At 38.9% G+C, this 21933-nt stretch overlaps 1 protein-coding gene across 5 annotated transcripts in view; it reads right to left on the reverse strand.

The window, feature by feature from the left end:
- LOC149539632 (uncharacterized) overlaps positions 1–21610 on the reverse strand; it is a 135012-nt gene extending 113402 nt beyond the window's left edge. For 2 of the 5 annotated variants that reach the window (XM_089800870.1, XM_089800869.1), the window contains exons 1-2: positions 5556–5681; positions 5383–5473 (exon numbers count right to left, since the gene is read on the reverse strand). Coding sequence is in view for 1 of the 5 variants with exons in the window: in XM_089800866.1 (XP_089656992.1) it covers positions 5383–5473; positions 21126–21134 (100 nt within the window). In the remaining 4 variants the exon portion in view is untranslated. Of the gene's footprint in view, positions 1–5382; positions 5474–5555; positions 5682–21125; positions 21217–21298 lie in introns of those variants that run through there. The other 3 variants (XM_089800866.1, XM_089800867.1, XM_089800868.1) reach the window with 3 other exon arrangements.
- Positions 21611–21933: the final 323 nt, after the last annotated feature.

The following is a 21933-nucleotide window of genomic DNA, read 5'->3' on the forward strand; positions in this document are numbered from 1 at the left end:
GACATAAAAAAATTGTTTGGTTTCATGAATCAAAGATGGCGAACTACTAGTGATGCTAATCATCAACATAAATACTAGAGCGATGATGTCACTACCAATAGTCTTGAAATACATATTTGAGCTAGGACTCCTCTAGAGACATTGATCTATGAGGTACTTATCAATTTTCATGTACCATGCCCAAGGAGCATGTTTGAGGCCATAGAGTGCTTTCACCAATTTGAGTACCTAGTGTTCTTTACTGACAACCTTGATTCTTAGAGCTTGCGACATGTATAACTCTTACTGTAAATCACCATTGAGGAAAGCACTCTTGATGTCCATTTGATGAACTTTCCAGCCAAACCGAGCTATCATGGCTAGGACTAATATGATGCTGCCCATCTTTGTTGTCAAAGCAAAGTTCTCCTCATAATCTATTCCTTCACACTAAGAGAATCCTTTGGCAACGAGATGAACCTTGTACTATTCTAAAGTACCATTAGCCTTGTATTTGACTTTGTAGACCCATTTACATCTAATGGATTTCTTTCCTAAAGGCAAATTTGGAAAAACCCAAATGTTATTTTTCAATAGACTATGATGCTCAAACTTCATAGCTTCTTTCCACTCAGGTATCCCTTTAGCCTAAGTGTATGTTTAAGGCTTATACACACTGTAAATGTTGGGCATGAGAAAAATTTACATAATTAGAAGGTTTGCTCTTATTCCAAGCAGTTTTACCCTTGATGAGTTCATCATTATGAAGATTGTCAATCGTCTTAGCCCACCATCTAGGCCGGAGAGTAGGAGTGCCAACATTAGTAGCAAAAGGTGCAATGAAATCATTATCGAACAGAAAATTATTTGAATCCAATGAAAAATCAGGTGGTCTAGTTGCATATCTAGGTGATCCTGAAGAAGAAAGAATTTGTGAAGAGGCAGGAACAGGAATAGTTGGAGACTTTTCAACCAAAGTTCTCCCATCAAGTGGACCTAATGGAAGGTGGGTGCCCCTGTCTGCCCTAAGACTCTAGCACTCTGAATACATAATTGGAGAAGAGAGCTGAAATGGCCCTTGTTCCTCATCAAGGCCACATCCAATTGAAGATGAGATGAGATGAGATGATTGATCTCTATGTCAACCAATAGATAGGTGTTGTGATTATCAATATAACCGGTTAGCACGAAATCTTGGCTCTTGGCATCTAACTTGGTGTGTTTAACGTCAAGAATCCAGACAAAAGCAGTGGAGCCAAAAAGTTTAAGATGACTGATTTAGGGCTTACGGCCTAACCAGACTTCTTCTAAAGTCTTCTTTCTGACAGTCATTGTAGGACAATTGTTTTGAAGATAGACAACAATGTTGACTGCCACAGCCCAAAATTTCTTTGGAATACTCTTGCGTTCAAGCATAGACTGGGCCATTTAAGTAATTGAGTCGTTTCTACACTCAACAATACCATTTTGTTGAGGGTCATGGGGTGTTGTTAATTGAGGTTTTGTGCCACAGTCATAGAAATGGGAGAAGGGAAAGGAATAAATCTCTCCCCAAATGTCATTTCTAAGAGTAACAATATGTTGACCAGACTCATTTTCTACAAAAGCTTTGACAACAACTCCAAAATTGCTTGTGTCCTTGGCTGCACCTACCTTGGAAACAAGACGAGATCAGTATGACTATGAGAGCATGTTTGATACATATTCCTTGTCAATCCCTTCTGCTAGTACTCAGTCTACGGCCTTGCTCGACATAACTTCAGGCTCAGTTTCAGCAATTCATGACTAAAGTTACACATAGCAATCCTACCCCTACAACCATTTAGACTGAGGCACCCACTATAGTCACCACTATCATGCAAGACAATCTAGAGCTAACCATGGTGACTACTACTTCAGCTGGCACATCTTCTTTCAACCTTCCTCCATGGTTGAGAACCATCATGCAGAAGAGAAAGAAAGAAGAAATCTCACCTGAGGAATTTGACTGGCAAGTTGCCAAGCCAAGGGTTTCAAAGAACAAAAAAGATAAGACAGTATCTCGAGTTGTGGTGGAAGATAACGACATGAAGTATGTAGAAGTTGCTGAACCTCTTGTTCAAAAACGAGCAGAAGAAATGAAACACGCTGATTACAAGTTTTCCAGGATTGAACTTGGCAAAAAAACACATTTGGGCTGCAAACAAGATACTCAAAATGCACTTGACTCATTAGTTCTAAAAAATTACAGGTTGTGGGAAAAGAAAAATATGCTAAAAGAGAGAATGTATATCTTTTGAAAACAATTGAAGAGATATAGAAATCTTCTTCAAGTGTTGGACATGCTTCCTCCAAGTATACAAAAAGAATCAAAAGAAAGCTGCAAGTTGTAGATAAGTGGGCTGCCAATATTCAATCATAGGGTGTTCAGATCATTCGAAATATCTATAGGATGCTAAGGAAAGGAAAGGAAGCTACTGTTAAATTAAGTGATATTCAAGAATCACTTAAACCACAATTAGAGTTACTAGATGGAGACGTTGGTGCTTGGAAAAGCATTATGGAGTTTGATTTGGATCCCTTGTGTGATTATGAAGTTATCTCATCTATTGAGATGTATCAAGATTACAAGCACCTAATGATTAACAAGGAATAAGTTTTGCAACAACTCATGAAAGATGCAAAGGCAGCAATAATAAAGATTAATGAGCAAGAAGACATGATCAATGAATGTTATAAGAAACTGTCAGGTGGAGTTATCACTGAGAACAATGAACTCAAGAAAGAAGAGGATATTCTTATAGGGTTCACTAAAGCAATACACTTACAGCTCGAAGCGGATGATTTCAATATCAATGTGATGAATGCATTTGCAAGCTAGTAGTGTTCACTACATGAACTACAGAGAAAAAAGGAAGTTTCTATGAAAGAAGTTTTCGAAGCAACAAGTACATATTGAAAGATCACAATGGTTTTTGAATACATCAGTGAGCCTGATGCTGAAGTTGTGCGTAACTCACTATAGAAATTTGCAAAGATAATTGAGACTCTGTGAACATTTCAATTTTCTATATACTTTAGAGTACGATGACAAAGATTACATGTAAAGAGCAATTATGTTGTAAGCACACAATAACGTCACTGTACAATCAGCTCATGTAGTCAAATTGCAATCACATTAGGCATGCAATTTTGAATAAGTCGAATTAGTTTGTTAGGAGTTTGTTAGAGAATAAGTCAAAGTGGTTGAGAAGTTCCTCTTTTCCCTCCACTTTTCTCTCTCTTATTTTCCTATATAAAGGAGAGAGCTCGTTGTAATTAATAATATTTTTGCTTTATAGGAGAAGGTTGGGCTTGTAACTTGAAGGCTTTGTATTTCTTGTTGCAAATTTCAAAAGTGATTAAAAAAGCAAGTTCTTCCAAACTTTGTGTTGTAAGGCCTGGAATCAAACTTTGTTTATTATGTTGCATTGATTAGTTCATCTTTGTTACTTCTCTCTTTATGAGACATTTGAGCATTTGGTGTTGTTCTTGGAGACTTTGAGCTTTAAAAAACATGATTATTTTAGTTAATAGTGGCTCAAGTACAAAGAGTTAAAAGACTTCGTGTTTTAATTCTTAGTACACCATTTTAAACTAAGTAGTTGATAAGAGACTTTGTGTCTAATTAGTCATTTGTCCTTTATTCGAGGATCATAGCAAGAGACTATGGGTCTTATTCTCAATCACACAAATCAAGTTGTAACTGCTGTCCTAGAAGTTGTTCTTACATCAATTTCTAAGCCACCAGTAGTATCATAGCAATAGATACCTTTTGTTGATTCTCAAGTAGTTGTTGTTAGAGTATAATCATTCCTGAAAAAAGAGGAATTGATTCAGAGAACTACCCATTTGTCAATTTCAGTTAGGTCTCTGTTGTAGCCACCTACAGTAAGAAGGGAGCCTCCCCTAGTGCTGAGAGGAGAGATTTATCTCACTACACCATTGCCTAGAATTCTCATTTTGTAAGTTGTAGTTCTAGTGACTTACAAAATATTTAGCCAACACAGATGTGACTCCTTTATCAGATCAAATACTCCAGGAATTATACAACTTATTTATTTGAATGGGCTTGACAAATGGAGATGGCCATGGGAATCCGACTAATGATTCTATGCTCTACAATCTTTTTTGAATAGAATAAACTCCCATCTGATATATGTCTGCTAAGCAAGATATGTGTCGGACATAATTTCATCGCTGATCCTACTGATTGTATTGTTCATTTGTTATTGACATGGCATATAAAATGATGATTGGGATTCTTCAACCCATATGCTGAAATCATTAGCTGTGAATTACCTCTTCCTAATTTTTTGATGCCTTCCTCTCATCAACTATGTTAATTGGTTTCTTTATGATCATTGACACTCATGCAACTCACTGTTGTTGCTATAACCTTGGTTAGAAGACTGGTGTTCCACACACTGCCATTGGATTAGGATGATACATCATCAATCTCTTGTTGTCTTTAGCATGTCTTCTCCTCTGTTCGTTGTTTGTGCTTTCTACCTTATTGCTTATTGCGCGGCTTATCACGTCCTATGTTGCCCACTCCTCCTTATTCCGCATCCCCCCTATAATGAATAAACCATTGTGATCGCAGGGGACATGTTACCATTAAATCTCTGTATCTGTGTTGGATAATTTATATCATGTTTTACCCTTGGTGAAATTGAGGGAGAAAATAATATATCCACTTCACCTTATCCAAATGAGACACATTATGTCAAAAAAGACCTTAAGGACCAGCAAGAAGTTAACTACGAGAATTCTTATTTTTATATCAGCAGTTATACAGCTTCACATTATCATGTGGATAAAGATCAAACGAGTGATACTAGTTCTAAAACTACATGTAATGGTGATCATTTCATTGATGGAGATGTAGATTTGATTTATAATAATTTTGGTGATGCAGAAAAGGAGTTGTCTTCAATGCATACTGAAAGCTCCTACATCCCAGCTAGAGTTTTGACACCGAGTTGGTATGATATGGCAGCTGTTAATCTATTGATTGGTGATCTTTTCTTCATCCATGCTACAGTGATCTGTGGCTGCCCTATTTGGTCGATTAGTACATTTTCAGATTTGGCTTGCTACAAAGGTTAGTGAGTTGAAAGGCAGATGAGTGGGAACAACACACTTTGCAATATATTCCTCATGTCCATCACGAGGTTATATGTCCAGCATGGAAAAATTTAACAGAGATTTATATAAGACCCATTTAGAATATTTTACAGTGACCCCCACTCATGACACAATAAGCCCACCAGAGACCAAAAATGTTCAGTTCTTCATAAGTATTGATTGCCCCTACCTCGTTCCTATTAGAGCATAAATACATATACAATCCTCCAAATGCTTTAGGCGGGGGAAGAATACCTTGTTCATCTGGTGCAGAGTTAAGTGAGACAGCTGGGGGAAGAATGTGCACGGAATCAGCAACGGCTGCAGCAGCCAACGTATGCTGGACCTGGCAACAAACCACCACCCATTTTTCAAGCTAAGAAAAATGAAGTTGAAAAAACTAGATGAGACTGAAAAGCACGCTTTACCTTAGAGAACGAGATGCAACGAGCAATGGACAAAATGCCAATGCCCTTGAACTTGAGTCATTTCAGGCTTATACACACTGTGAATGTTGGGCATGAGAAAAATTTACATAATTAGAAGGTTTGCTCTTCTTCCAAGCAGTTTTACCCTTGATGAGCTCATCATTATGAAGATTGCCAATCGTCTTAGCCCACCATCTAGGCTGGAGAGTAGGAGTGCCAACATTAGTAGCAAGAGGTGCAATGAAATCATTATCGAACAGAAGATCAGTTGAATCCAATGAAAAATCAAGTGCTGTAGTTGCATATCTAGGTGATCCTGAGGGAGAAAGAATTTGTGAAGAGGCAGGAACAGGAATAGTTGGAGACTTTTCAACCGAACCTCTCCCATCAGGTGGACCTAATGGAAGGTGGGTGCCCATGTCTTGAGCCCTAAGACTTTAGCCCTCTGAATACATAATTGGAGGAGAGAGCTGAAATGGCCCTTGTTCCTCGTCAAGGCCACATCCAACTGAAGATGAGATGAGATGAGATGATTGATCTCTATGTCAACCAATAGTTAGGTGTTGTGATTATCAATGTAACCGGTTAGCAGGAAATCTTGGCTCTTGGCATCTAACTTGTTGTGTTTAACATCAGGAATCCAGACAAAAGCAGTGGAGCCAAAAAGTTTAAGATGACTGATTTGGGGCTTACGGCCTAACCAGACTTCTTCTAAAGTCTTCTTTCTGACAGTCATTGTAGGACAGTAGTTTTGAAGATAGACAACAATATTGACTGCCACAGCCCAAAATTTCTTTGGAATACTCTTGCATTCAAGCATAGACCAGGCCATTTAAGTAATTGAGTCATTTCTACACTCAACAATACCATTTTGTTGAGGGTCATGGGGTGTTGTTAATTGAGGTTTTGTGCCACAGTCATAGAAATGGGAGAAGGGAAAGGAATAAATCTCTCCCCAATGTCATTTCTAAGAGTAACAATATGTTGACCAGACTCATTTTCTACAAAAGCTTTGACAACAACTCCAGAATTGCCTGTCCTCGGCTGCACCTACCTTGGAAACAAGAGGAGATCAGTATGACTATGAGAGTGTGTTTGATACATATTCCTTGTCAATCCCTTCTGCTACTACTCGGTCTACGGCCTTGCTCGACATAACTTCAGGCTCAGTTTCAGCAATTCATGACTAAAGTTACACATAACAATCCTACCCCTACAACTATTTAGACTGAGGCACCCACTATAGTCTCCACTATCATGCAAGACAATCTAGAGTTAACCATTGTGACTACTACTTCAGCTGGCACATCTTCTTTCAACCTTCCTCCATGGTTGAGCATCATGCAAAAGAGAAAGAAAGAAGAAATCTCACCTAAGGAGTTTGATTGGCAAGTTGCCAAGCCAAGGGTTTCAAAGAACAAAAAAACTAAGAGAGTATCTCGAGTTGTGGTGGAAGATAACATGAAGTATGTAGAAGTTGCTGAACCTCTTGTTCAAAAACGAGCAGAAGAATTGCAACACGCTGATTACAAGTTTTCCAGGATTGAACTTGGCAAAAAAACACGTTTGGGCTGCAAACAAGATGCTCAAAATGCACTTGACTCGTTAGTTCTGAAAAATTACAGGTTGTGGGAAAAGAAAAATATGCTAAAAGAGAGAATGTATATCTTTTGAAAACAATTGAAGAGATATAGAAATCTTCTTCAAGTGTTGAACATGCTTCCTCCAAGTTTACAAAAAGAATCAAAAGAAAGGTGCAAATTGTAGATAAGTGGGCTGCCAATATGCAATCATAGGGTGTTCAGATCATTCGAGAAATCTACAGGATGCTAAGGAAAGGAAAGGAAGCTACTGTCAAATTAAGTGATATTCAAGAATCACTTAAACCACAATTAGCGTTGCTGGATGGAGACGTTGGTGCTTGGAAAAGCATGATGGAGTATGATTTGGATGCCTTGTGTGATTATGAAGTTATCTCATCTATTGAGACGTATCAAGATTACAAGCACCTGATGATTAACAAGGAACAAGTTTTGCAACAACTCACGAAAGATGCAAATGCAACAATAATAAAGATTAATGAGCAAGAAGACATGATCAGTGAATGTTACAAGAAACTGTCAGGTGGATTTATCACTAAGAACAATGAACTCAAGAATGAAGAGGATATTCTTATAGGGTTCACTAAAGCAATTCACTTACAGCTCGAAGTAGATGATTTCAATATCAGTGTGATGAATGCATTTGCAAGCTAGAAGTGTTCACTACATGAACTACAGAGCAAAAAGGAAGTTTCTATCAAACAAGTTTCCGAAGCAACAAGTACATATTGAAAGATCACAATGGTTTTTGAATACACTGGTGACCCTGATGTTGAAGTTGTGCATAACTCACTATAGAAATTTGCAAAGATAATTGAGAATCCATGAACATTTCAATTTTCCATATATTTTAGAGTAGGATGACAAAGATTACATGTAAAGAGCAATTATGTTATAAGCACACGATAACATGTCACTGTACAATCAGCTCATGTAATCAAATTGCAATTGCATTAGGCATGTAATTTTGAATAAGTCGAATTAGTTAGTTAGGAGTTTGTTAGAGAATAAGTGAAAGTGGTTGAGGAGTTCCTCTTTTCCCTCCACTTTTCTCTCTCCTATTTTCCTATATAAAGGCGAAAGCTCGTTGTAATTAATCATCTTTTTGCTTTATAGGAGAATGTTGCGCTTGTAACTTGACGGCTTTGTATTTCTTGTTGTAAATTTCAGAAGTGAATAAAGAAGCAAGTTCTACCAAACTTTGTGTTGTAAGGCTTGGAATCAACTTTGTTTCTTATGTTGCATTGATTAGTTCACCTTTGTTACTTCTCTCTTTATGAGGCATTTGAGAGCTTTAGGAAACATGATTATTTTAGTTAATAGTGGCTGCAAGTATGAAGAGTTGAAGACTTTGTGTTTTAATTCTTAGTACACCATTTTCAATTGAGTAGTTGATAAGAGACTTTGTGTCTAATTAGTCATTTGTCCTTTATTCAAAGAGGATTGATCGCAAGAGACTATGGGCTCTTATTCTCAATCACACAAATCAAGTTGTAACTGCTGTCCTAGAAGTTGTTCTTACATCAATTTCTAAGCCACCAGTAGTATCATAGCAATAGATACCTTTTGTTGATTCTCAATTAGTTGTTTTTAGAGTATAATGATTCCTGAAAAAAGAGGAATTGATTCAGAGAACTACCCATTTGTCAATTTCAGTTAGGTCTCTGTTGTAGCCACCTGCGGTAAGAAGGCAGCCTCCCCTAGTGCTGAGAGAAGAGATTTATCTCACTACACCGTTGCCTAAAATTCCCATTTTGTAAGTTGTAGTTCTAGTGACTTACAATATATTTAGCCAACACAGATGTATCTCCTTTATCAGATCAAATACTCCAGGAATTATACAACTTATTTATTTGAATGGGCTTGACAAATGGAGATGGCCATGGTGATCCGACTAATGATTCTATGCTCTACAATCTTTTTTGAATAGAATAAACTCCCATCTGATATATGTCTGCTAAGCAAGATATGTGTCTGACATAATTTTATCGCTGATCCTACTGATTGTATTGTTCATTTGTTATTGACATGGCATATAAATTGATGATTGGGATTCTTCAACCCATACACTGAAATCATTAGCTGTGAATTACCTCTTCCTAGTTTTTTGCTGCCTTCCTCTCATCAACTATGTTAATTGGTTTCTTTATGATCATTGACACTTATGCAACTCACTGTTGTTGATATAACCTTGGTTAGAAGACTGGTGTTCCACACACTGCCATTGGATTAGGATGATACATCATCAATCTCTTGTTGTCCTTGGCATGTCTTCTCCTCTGTTCGTTGTTTGTGCTTTCTACCTTATTGCTTCTTGTGTGGCTTATCTTTGTATTACTCACGTCCTATGTTGCTCACTCCTCCTTAGTCCACATCCCCGCCTATAATGAATAAACCATTGTGATCGCAGGGGACATGTTACCATTAAATCTCTGTATCTGCGTAGGATAATTTATATCATGTTTTACCCTTGGTGAGAATGAGGGAGAAAATAATATATCCACTTCACCTTATCCAAATGAGACACATTATGTCAAAAAAGACCTTATGGACCAGCAAGAAGTTAATTACAAGAATTCTTATTTTTATATCAGCAGTTATACAGCTTCACATTATCATGTGGATAAAGATCAAACAAGTGATACTAGTTCTAAAACTACTTGTAACTGTGATCATTTCATTGATGGAGATGTAGATTTGATTTATAATAATTTTGGTGATTCAGAAAAGGAGTTGTCTTCAATGCATACTGAAAGCTCCTACATCCCAGCTAGAGTTTTGACACCGAGTTGGTATGATATGGCAGCTGTTAATCTATTGATTGGTGATTTTTTCTTCATCCATGCTACAGCTATCTGTGGCTGCCCTATTTGGTCGATTAGTACATTTTCAGATTTGGCCTGGCCTACAAAGGTTAGTGAGTTGAAAGGCAGATGAGTGGGGAGAACATACTGTCGTCGGTAGAAATTGTGTATCAGCCGACGGGTCCCTTCAGTAGAAATTGTGCATCGGCCGACGGATCCCTTCGGTAGAAGTATTGCTATGTAGCCAACGGGTAAAACAGTTTGTAAGGGGTATAATGTACTTGGCCGACGGATACCTTCGGGAAGGTTCGTCGGAAAGTATTTATAACCCCTTCAGGAAGCATTGTAATCATGGTTATCATTATCATATGAGAAAAGCATAATGTACTATTGGCATATGCGAATAATAATAGCTCTGCTATTGCTGTTCGGTATCCGTATCAATTTCCTGTGTGCTTTGCTCAATTAATCCATACGGTAAACATTTGGCGCCGTTGCCCGATGGATCTGGCACGCAGGCAGGCGGAGATGAATTAAATGCCGAATCAGTTGAACAAAGACAAGAGTAAGCTAAAGGAAAAAGATGACATACGCGTTGCGCAGGAAAATTTAATTTTAGCTCAGCAGATAGAGCGTCGAAGGAGGTTTCAGAAGATTTCCGACGGAAGCAAGAGTGCGGAAGGATTGTTGAAGGAGACTCGACAACGGCTTGATTTGGTGGAAGAAGCGAGGGAGGAGTTTCTGAACCTGCATACGCCACGGGAAGAGAATCCTGACAGAAGCAGATTGACTCGCACGGCTCGGAGTGCAGAAGGAGCACGAGCGTGGAGTGACCTCTTCGTCCGAGATATACTTCCGGAACGGACAGCTACGGTTTACAAACCCTCTTCTTCACCAAACAGTGCAGAAGTCCAAAACTGCGCGGGTGTTGAAAACAGCGCGGAAGCAGAAAACTGCGCAGGTGTTGAAAACAACGCGGAAGCAGAAAACTACGCGGGTGTTGAACACGGCGCGAGTGTTGAAAACAGCGCGGAAGCAGAAAATAGCGTGGGTGTGCAGAACAGCACGGGTGTCCAGAACAGCGCGGGTATCCAGAACAGCGCGGGTGTTCAGAATAGCGCGGGTGCTCAAAACAGCGCGAGAGTGCAAAACAGCGCAGGTACACAACAAAACCCTCGACATACAGTAATAATGGCAGGTCTGAAGGAAAAATTGCCCAAATTTGATGGTGATGAAGAAGCTGATCCCATTCGACATTGTAAAACATGTGAAACGATCTGGAGGGCAAATGGCATAACAGATACAAACGAATGGATCTGACAATTTCCCGCAACCCTACGGGGTGTTGCCATTGATTGGTTTACTGATGCCGATCCACAGAAATTAAATAGTTGGGATAACATTAAGAAGGAGTTCATCGCAGAATTTCAACTTTTGCGTGATGACAATGAAATTGTCGCAGAGATATTCAATACCAAGCAAAAGAAGAATGAAACTGTACAGGTCTTTGCCAGGAGGTTGAAGGACTTAATCAATAAGATGGAGAATAAGCCCACTAACGGGTTACAGAAAAGATGGTTCATTGAAGGCCTTCACCCGAAGCTGCGGAAGAAGATGAAGATCGTGCCGTCATCCACATACAATGAAGCTTACAACCGAGCAATGAACCTCGAGAGTGACCAAAAGACAAAGAAGAAGAAGAAGACCAGCTCGTCTGATTCAGATGACGATGCATCCTCAGGAAATGATACCAGCGATAACGAAGGAAGCAACAAGAAGGTTCGTGCCCTTCAGAAAGACATGATTCGAATGATGAAGGAATTCAAGAACATGAACAAGGAACCGAAGGGCAATGACCTATGGTGCACGGAATGTAAGAAAGAAGGCCATACGAAGGGATCCTGCCCGAAAGAGCAATTTTGCGAGATCTGCCAGATTATGGGACACTCAATAAAGGAATGCCCTTTCAATTTGAAAACAAGAACACCGCAGCAAGTGTTCCTGACACAGGAGGCCTCTCCGTCCGGAGGGAACGGGAACACCAGTACGGAAGGTGCCACATCAGGCGGATATAGAAACAACCGGCGCGGTCCAAACAACAACAGCACTAACAACAATGGTGGCAACAACAACAATGGAGGAAGGAGTCGAATTTAGTACGATGCAAATGGTCGGCCAATTGTTCAATGCCGCGCATGCAATCTGTGGGGTCACTTCGCCCGGGAGTGCACAACAACAAATACACCGAAGTTGCTATGCCGCTGGTGTGGACCTGGTGATCATGATGATACCAAGTGCCCAAAGTCCGGAGTAAATTTGATTACCATAGGAACAGACGAGGAAGAAGTTCTGGCCATCACTCGGAAGCAAGCGAAGCTATATCCTGACCCAGCGGAAGAAAAGAGGAGACTGGAGGAAGCAAGGGCAGAAATCCAAAAAGCAACACAGGCAGAAACGGCTCACCTGAAAGACACGCCAAGTACCTCCGTACGAAATTGTGCAGAACAGAACATTATACGGAAAATATTGCATACGGAGATACCCGTCAAGATAAATGATCTATTGCTCACTATGCCTCAACTCCGTACGGCTCTCACAAATATAGTTCTGAGTGTTAAGCAACCTGTAGAGCAAGCCAATGACAAACAGGTGGGTACAAGTGCAGAAGATCCGATGTTGTTAGCCCTTTCATCTGGACGCTATCCAGCCGTTGTGGAAATGGGCCTTCTCGGGACGGTGCTACCAGACACGATCGTCGACGGAGGATCCGATGTCAATGTGCTACCGGAGGATACTTGGAAAAAGTTGGGACGGCCGACATTATGGCCACCTACCTTCCAGCTGTTAACAGCCGATCAACACGGAATCAAGCCATTGGGAATACTCACAGCGCAACCGGTGACAATCGGAACACAACCATTCCTGTTGGACTTCGTTGTGATTCCTCTCAAGCGGAAGGGGTACGATGCCATTTTGGGTCGAGGGTGGCTGATACAAGCAAAGGCGAAGCACGATTGGAAGAAAAATACTTTATCACTCGAAAGCAAAGGCCGCAAGTATGTCATCGATCTACACACTCAGATGGTTGGAGAAGAAGCTTTGTCGTCGGATTCTGAAGGAGAAGACGATAAGAGGAGGCAGAGTATGGAACCCGATCAGGAGGGAGTTCTACGATTGGAAGGAGATGACGATTTGGATTCAGTAAATGGTCTTTACCATTGGCAGATAGAGGATTATGAGCTCTTTCCGAGTTGTAATATGCTAAGGATCGACGAAGGTAAGAAAGAAGAAGGATATGAATGTCCGAAGGAACACAGAGAAGCAGAAGGAGGAAATGAATGTCCGAAGGAACACAGAGAAGCCGACGGAGGAAATGAATGTCTGAAGGAACATGGAGAAGCCGAAGGAGAAAATGAATGTTCGAAGCAACATAGAGAAGCCGAAGAAGGAAACGCGGGCATGACTGAAGCTGAAGGACAGAACATACAATACGAACCCAAAAGAAGGAAAGATTCTACTGTACGACAGCGTCGGAAGAGAGTATTACGTCGAACCACAAATATTGCAGAAAGGTACCGGCAGCAAGGAAGACACACGATACCGTCTGCACAGGCAACAAAGAGGAAGGGCTCAATAAAAGTTGTAGTAGTACAGAGTGAAAGTGTTATTGACGGACAGAAGGGGCAGTTGACGGAGTCCATGGTACGGAGCTTTGGGAACAAACTGGGCAATATGGAGATGACACAGAATAGGCGTAGCAGGTTTCAATTCGAACAGTGGGTGTTGAAGTACGACGATCGGAATGAGATCAAACCAGGCAAGTTCAAAATTAAATGGGTCGGGCCATACCAGATGCGGGAAGTAAGCAATAACGGAGCAATAAAACAGTGGATGCTAGACCGAAAGGAAGTATTCGATGTAGTGAAGAGGTCGAAGTTGAATGTCTGCAATGAAAGAAGTAATGCACCCCTGTGGACGAATAACTGAGAGAAGACTGTAAGTACTATATATATGTAAATATTGTACATAATTGTTCCAGAAATGAGATTTTCAAAAAAAAAAAAAAAAAAAGAGAAGAGAAGTAAAGCACCGTACGGTTTTTCACAAGTACGGATTTTGAAGTACCGTACGGTTTTCCATAAGTGTAGTACGGATTTTGAAGCATCTTAGGATTTTATAGGTAAAGTACGGATTTTGAAGTGTCGTACGATTTTTCATAAGTGAAGTACGGATTTTGAAGCACCGTACGGTTTTCCATAAGCTAGGTACGGATTTCATAGTGTCGTACGGTTTTTCATAAGCAAGGTACGGATTTCATAGTGTCGTACGGTTTTTCATTGGCAAGGTACGGATTTCTCAGCATCGTACGGTTTTTCATTTGTAAGGTACGGATTGCATAGTACCGTATGGATTTTCATTGTTAAAAGTATGGATTTTAGTGATACCGTACGGATTTCACAGTAAAGGGCATTGTACGGTATGCAATATATGCAAGAAGGAGCACCACCGTACGGATTTCACAATAAAGGAGGAATACCGTACGGTTTTAACATCTGAAGAATGGTGTACGGTTTGTGTAGTACGATTTTTTTCAGACAAGGTACGGGTTTCAAATTTGAAGTACGATTTTAAGGCAATGTACGGTTTCCACCTTCAAAGTACAGACGGTGGGATATTGCAGCACGGATTTTTTAAGCAGATTGGAATCTAGATTGTGTCAAGTTGGAATCCGTATGGGTTTCATCACAGAAGGGTGACAGGTGGTTTTCTAAATAATTTAAAAACAACAAAAAAAAAAAAACGACGATAGAATCAAGTTGTTCAGAATGAGTGACAGATGATGCCAAAGGGAAGGGGACGCATCCATGGTTGCCAGAAAGAGTACAGAATCGGCAAATAATGACAGAAATGGTGTGTTCCGTGCATTTTTGTGTGGGTTACGAAGGGCTAATTTGGTCTTGGCGGCGAGGGGCGCTGCCCCTCGACCCCGCCCTGTACTGCGACAGGGAGCGCACCCGGGGCGCTGAGGACCCCGCAGGGGCGCTGCCCCTCAACCCCGCCGGGGGCGTTGCCCCCTGGACCCCCAGTCGTTGCGGATATCAGTCGTGGGAGTCTGACTAGTTGAGAAGACTTGGAGCTACGGCAGGCATGGAGTGTCTGTGTATCAGAGGCACTGAGAGTAGGTGTTGGCCATGAGGCTTTCTTGGTGGATGCGTAGAGAGCTCGGGAGGAGCTGATCATCCAGTTGGAGGCAGTGCAGCGACACTTGGCTCAAGGTACCGAGGAGTTGGAAGCAGAGAAAGCAGCATAGGTGGCTATCAAGGTCAGCTTGAGGAGTCAATATTGTGTTAGCAAAGGCTATAGATGCAGCGGGATGAATGTGAAAGTGATGTGGCAAATCAATATTGTTGTTTGAGTTTTGTTCTGTAGTCGTCAGGAGACGACTTTTCTTTTTGGGGGGGGGGGATGATGTCGTCGGTAGAAATTGTGTATCAGCCGACAGGTCCCTTCGGTAGAAATTGTGCATCGGCCGACGGGTCCCTTCGGTAGAAGTATTGGTATGTAGCCAACGGGTAAAACAGTTTGTAACGGGTATAATGTACTTGGTCGACGGATACCTTCGGGAAGGTTCGTCGGAAAGTATTTATAACCCCTTCAGGAAGCATTGTAATCATGGTTATCATTATCATATGAGAAAAGCATAATGTATTGTTGGCATATGCGAATAATAATAGAAGTTCTGCTATTTGTTGTTCGGTGTTCGTATCGATTTCCTGTGTGCGTTGCTTAATTAATCCATACGGTAAACACATACTTTGCAATATATTCCTTATGAGACGTTTTTCTTTCCAAGTCAGTGGCACAAAGATGACACCGTTGACATTCTTGTTGCTGATCCAGGTTATGACAGCAGCATTTGGAGATCTGATAAGTTGGTTATTATGCATATTGGAAGTATTGTTGGCATGGGCAGGGTGTTATACTTGTGCAGTTGGACGATACAAGACAATAGTGGATGGATGGACCACCATTACGACTCCCACGATCATGTTGACAGGATGGTATGGGATCCGCGAGTTGACAGGATGAGTGCCTTGCATTTAGTGTATGGTGTTGGATTACTTAACCGTTTCAGGCATGGAACAATTGAGTTCAGAGTAACACAGCAAGCAGAAGTGGCAGTATCTCTGAGGATGACATGGGACCCAGGGATCATAGTAATAGATGGGCTGTATTCTTGTTTTTGGTAACACAGCATGGCATGTACTAACTTCAGAGTTACCAGTATGGGACATAGAGATGCTAGCAGATAGATTTGGTATCCCAGTATTGATTCACAAACTCATGATTGCTTGAGGGCAAGCAATCTCAAGAATGGAGGACTGTAATGTCCCCTTTTCTTGGACATTAGAAAATTAATAGGCCAACGCAAATTTTTATTAATATAACTATTGGAGGACTTAATGCAGAATTAGTGAAGTCAATTTTAATATTATAAAAAGGGGTTAATAAGAAATGAATTGGCAAGAAGACAAGGACGGTAATAGGGAAGTTAAAGAATCATAGGTTGGGTCCTGTTAATGATTTGTAGCATCAGTTGGATGAATCAAATGGATGAATTCAGCCTTGAAACATTCATTATTTGTATTCTACTCAAGATTGTTATTTGTTAAATAATTAATAATCATTTAGATAACTCTTGTAATTATACCCATAATTAATAATCATTTAGATAACTCTTGTAATTATACCCATATTATATATATATATATATATATATATATATATATATATATATATATCAAATGATTATAGATCATTTCATATGAAACTGATAATCATCAAACTTATTTTGACTAAGACTGATTATTGATTATGCGTAATCGATTCTCACATTTACATTATGCATATTTTCTTGATATTGACTATACATTGGTCGATCAACTTTCCTGCATCAACTGTATTACCACAGCAGTATATTGAAATGCTATATTGGATATTACTACAGCAGTATATTGAAATGATATTGTTGATATTACCATAGTAGTATATTGAAATGGCATCATGGATAATTAAACAGTAGCATCATGGATACTAAACAGCAATATGTGTAACGGCATCGAAGTTATTAAGCATCGCATCACTCTAATCACAATTATGTTATGAAACGGTGCCATGAGTTAGGCAGCACATGCCTCATGAATGTTCACGTAGGGACATGTCTCTAGACCATTCATCAATATATAAATACTGACATAAATAAAATCTTGGAAAGTACAGTTCACATAGAAACATGACTCTACATGAAACATGTCCATTAATAGATATATAAATACTAACATAAATAAAATCTTGGAAAGTACAGAAAATGAAAGTGCAAGTACAAGAAAAGAGCAGTAATATCATCTACCTTCTCATGTATCAAGACATTGTCATATTTACTGAAATTAACTTTTGATCTGACATTCTAGTTCTACAATATTGTATTGAAGGCAACATTAGAGACATTACAAAGTCAAAGATAATAACTGAAATAATTGCCTACCATTTAAATTTGATATTTAGCAGGTCCTTAAAAGAAGAAAGAGGAGTTCATTTGGGCATGCTTGGTTTTATCATTTTGGATTTGGGTTTTTGAGTTTCTCTTGGAGAAACATTGGGAGAGCTTACAGCTTTCTATCCAGACCTGAGGACGGAAATCTTCAAGCCTTTTCTGGTGGGTTGGACACACATCTGATTCATCATTGCAGTGAATTCAAGACAGAGTTCATGCAAAGCTTACATGTTCTTTTTTGTTTTCCAATCTAACTATTCTCACTGTACAAAGATTGGATATCTGATGTTTGTTTTTGTATTGCTGATGCATAATGCAATAACGTATTCTGAGGTATTTATATGAGCTTTTTTCTGGTTAGTATTGCACAAATATTCTGTTATATATCTAGAAAATATTTGTGAAGAAATTGGGAAAAATATCCAGTAGGATATTACAGAAGGTTGGCACATTACGGTTAGATAGACAGTTAAGCAGTTCAAGTGTATTTCTTTGCTTACATACAGGGTTCTTAACGAGATCAAATACATGAGAACATTTTCTTTGTTCTCCCACATTTATTATCAGAGCAGAATATTTTCCTTTGCCCATGACTGCTGAGGAATGGTGGAAAACTAGAGCAGACAAGATAACCACGGCAATATCTCTTGTCATCGCTAGAAGAAGACATAAATGACTAGCATAAGAATGGTGTGAAACACCCATGCCTGGGTGTATGATTGATGAGATTAGCACTGGACATTGTTTGCAATCATTTAGAGGCTAAAAGCCTACTAAAAACATTTTTATGATGAGTTAAGATTTATCTGAGCGAGAACAGTTATGTATTTTCACAGACTATTCGCAAATTGAAGATGAAACTTCTACTCCAAATAGTTCTGAGAAAAGGGCAGACCAGTGTGAAAGTTGTGAATGAGAATGGTATCATATGAGAGTCCCAACAAATACTGTTGGTTGGGCTTCTAAGGGGCGAGAATCATGAGAATTACTAAAGGAAAACCAACGTAAGAAAGTGCATGAAGAAGCAGCCCATGTGGAGGGCAAGATTGTTTGATTTGGAATCCTCAAATAATAAATTTGCAAAAGAGCAGTGCTTATAGAGTTTTGTAGAACATTATCAGAAATTGGTAATGACAGCAAAGTCTTCAGTCTTGCTGGTCACTTTTTGAGCACTTCATTTCTGTCCCTATGCATCAATAAGTGTTAATATAGTAGGAAAAAAGCTTACATTTTTCTCGAAGCGGCTATATAGTTTATAAACTCTGTAAACATTGTTGGGAAATGTTAAAGATTTGCATGACAATGATAATCCTTTTGTTATTGAAGAAATAAACTTTTCAAAGGGAGGACACATAAGGGGTTTGTTTAAGACTTGGTTGTCAATTTTCTTGACATACTCCTCAAATTGTTTATAAGTTTGGATTTTATGCATACTTCAAAATAAAATAAAATAAAATAATATTACATTTTAGAAGGTTTGGGTGTGCTAGCAAGTACATGAACTTGATCTATTTCGCATTAAATTTGTTGGAAACAAAATCATATGTATCCCAACGAAAAGTCAGTAAAAATGTCAATCAAATGACCTATCCTCTTACAATTGATGTCTAAATGAGGGATTTCACCATGAGACATGAATTGGGTTTGGAGAAACCAAACCCAAAGAGGGTGATCAGAAGTTCAGTTCCATCAATAACTTTTATCTTAATACAGAACAAGGATCATTATAATAGTAAAAAGTCCCATTCAAACCATAGGAATTGAGGGCTTTCTTTGCAACACCTGACAATGCCTCCAAACATTCATTGGAGCTATCCCATGGATAAACTATAACAATTTCATCTCAAGTTGGCTTCTCACTTTAAAATGATGTTCTCAGTGAGAAGTGTTTTTACTTTTTAGCATTTTTGGTTTATGCTTTCCATTTTATTTTCTTTGTTGATATTGACGAATTTGAAAAATGCATATGTTGTGAAGATTCATTTTGGAGACAAGCTCAAGATTTGGTGTTGAGCTAAATATAGATTGTTGTCAAATGAGCTTCAGAGCATATGATTGAGAATTGTAGACAATAATAGAGCTTTGTTGCTGCTCTTGGTGATTGTTGTCAAATAATCAAGACTATGATTTGAAATTTCAAAGTTTGAGAGTTTAGAACACAGCTCAAAGCTACACCTTTCCAAGGGTCAAGAGGCAGCTTGATGGAGCCCAGCTTGGTTCATGATTTGTTTCGTAGAGAGAAGATCTTTTGAAGATGTGTATTCATATTATGTCACTAGAAAATTTTGTTGTGTAAGCCTTAAGGTGAAATCCCTAGAGCAAGGCAAATTTGATGGTGTCAAGATCAATGTAAATGTGGGAAATGTCCGAGTACTAGACAGATATGCAATTTAACTGCATTTCTTTGTTTATATGCATGGTTATTAACAAGATCAAATACATCAAAACATTTTCCTTGCTCTCGCATACCAAACACGTGGATTTGACGAAAAGAGGTTAAAACATTTGGAAATTTGACATAACATCTACAACTGTTTTTCATGTAATTTTCAAAACAGAAAGGACACCAGTAAAGTTGCCAGACATTCCAAATTTATGTACTTCTGATGAATTTCCAATTTAGAAAAGTTCCAATGGTGGAAATAATGCCTCCACTGGGAATTCCTACAACAACTTCACTTCACGATGTCTGTCACATGGGAATAGGACTTACCTCCCACACAAGCCTACATTAATATTCATACTAGTGAATTTTACTCTTACAGCTTCATGGTTTTCATCTGTCTTGGGAAACAATGATTGTAACAATATATTCAGACTTTTGTAACTATCATTAGATGTGTAGCTGCAGAGACATTTACAATATAACTTTTGTCAGGGTTCAGGGCTTTGTGTATGCCAAAATCTAATAAAGTGTGTCTATAATTTATTTTTTCTGGCAACTTAATCTATGAAGTTGTATTGTAAAGACTGATGGCAACGTTCATCATGACCATGCTTTTAAACATTCTGGTCTGTTTACCTTAATACGCCATTTCTAGAAGGAGGAGGCTCCATAGATAATATTTCATATGTGTTGTGTAAAGAAAGAGGTCAGACCCGACCTACTCCAGTGCTTGGATATGCCTGAAACCTCAAAAAATCCTTTAAAATAGCTAAATGTATATGTATCTACAATGAAATGAAAAAGTTACATCATTTATACAGGGGCGTGTATAAAGAAGAGATTCCGTGGAAGTTGCTTCCATTTTTAAATTTAAGGAAAAACTAGCGCATGGTGTCCAAAAATGGCTAGAAGAAAACAGGATGATTTTCCATGCAAAATCGGAGCTCTGGTTTTTTAATCTACAGGTTCGGTGGCTACTTGGGTATGGAGTTTAAGATTTCTCCCGCCAGCACGAGGTTAAATGTCCAGCATGGAAAAATTTAACAGAGATTTATACAAAACCCATTTAGAATATTTTACAGTGACCCACATTCATGGCACAATAAGCCCACCAGAGACCAAAAATGTTCAGTTCTTCATAAGTATTGATTGCCCCTACTTCGTTCCTATTAGAGCATAAATACATATACAATCCTCCAAATGCTTTCGGCGTGGAAAGAATACCTTGTTCATCTGGTGCAGAGTTAAGTGAGACAGCTGGGGGAAGAATGTGCACGGAATCAGCAACGGCTGCAGCAGCCAACGTATGCTGGACCTGGCAACAAACCACCACCCATTTTTCAAGCTAAGAAAAATGAAGTTGAAAAAACTAGATGAGAATGAAAAGCACGCTTTACCTTAGAGAACGAGATGCAACGAGCAATGGACAAAATGCCAATGCCCTTACACTTTCCAGCAAATCCCATTGTTTCCATTCCCGAAAACTCCCCTATGCTCCGCCTTTCATTCCAGAATCTCTAAGCAAATTCTCTGCAAATGCTGTGAGGATAAACCACATCATCCATTAACGTACGACAACTGAAGACTAGGGGCAAGCAAATATCTCCCGGTGTGCTGTGTAAATTAAGTTAATTTTAACTTGGCCCGAAAATGCCTTCAAGGAGAATCAATTAATCTCCACAAAGCATAGAAATTACGATAAACTTTTTCAGGCAAATGAACGAATGAAATATTTTAATAAATTGCAAGGCTAAAGCGCTCGTCCCGTCAAAGTTCTTTCAATTTGAAGAGATTTAATTTGAAGAGATTTAAGAGAGAGAATGATATATTATTATAGGGAGAGAGGAAAGAAGGCTGGTTTTTTAAAAAAAATTTTAAAATGAAGCATTATGTTATTTTAAAAAAATTTAAATAATAGTTATAAAATTCTTTTCTACCTTTTCTAATATTAATTCAAATATTAAATTTTAAAAAATAAATTGTTGACTACTTATCCAAATCAACAGAAGAGTTGAAGAATAATATTAGTTTC

The sequence above is a fragment of the Cupressus sempervirens genome, chromosome 9 (genome assembly GCF_028749045.1).
Source record: "Cupressus sempervirens isolate cs-2001-9-10 chromosome 9, ASM2874904v1, whole genome shotgun sequence".
NCBI lineage: Eukaryota > Viridiplantae > Streptophyta > Pinopsida > Cupressales > Cupressaceae > Cupressus > Cupressus sempervirens.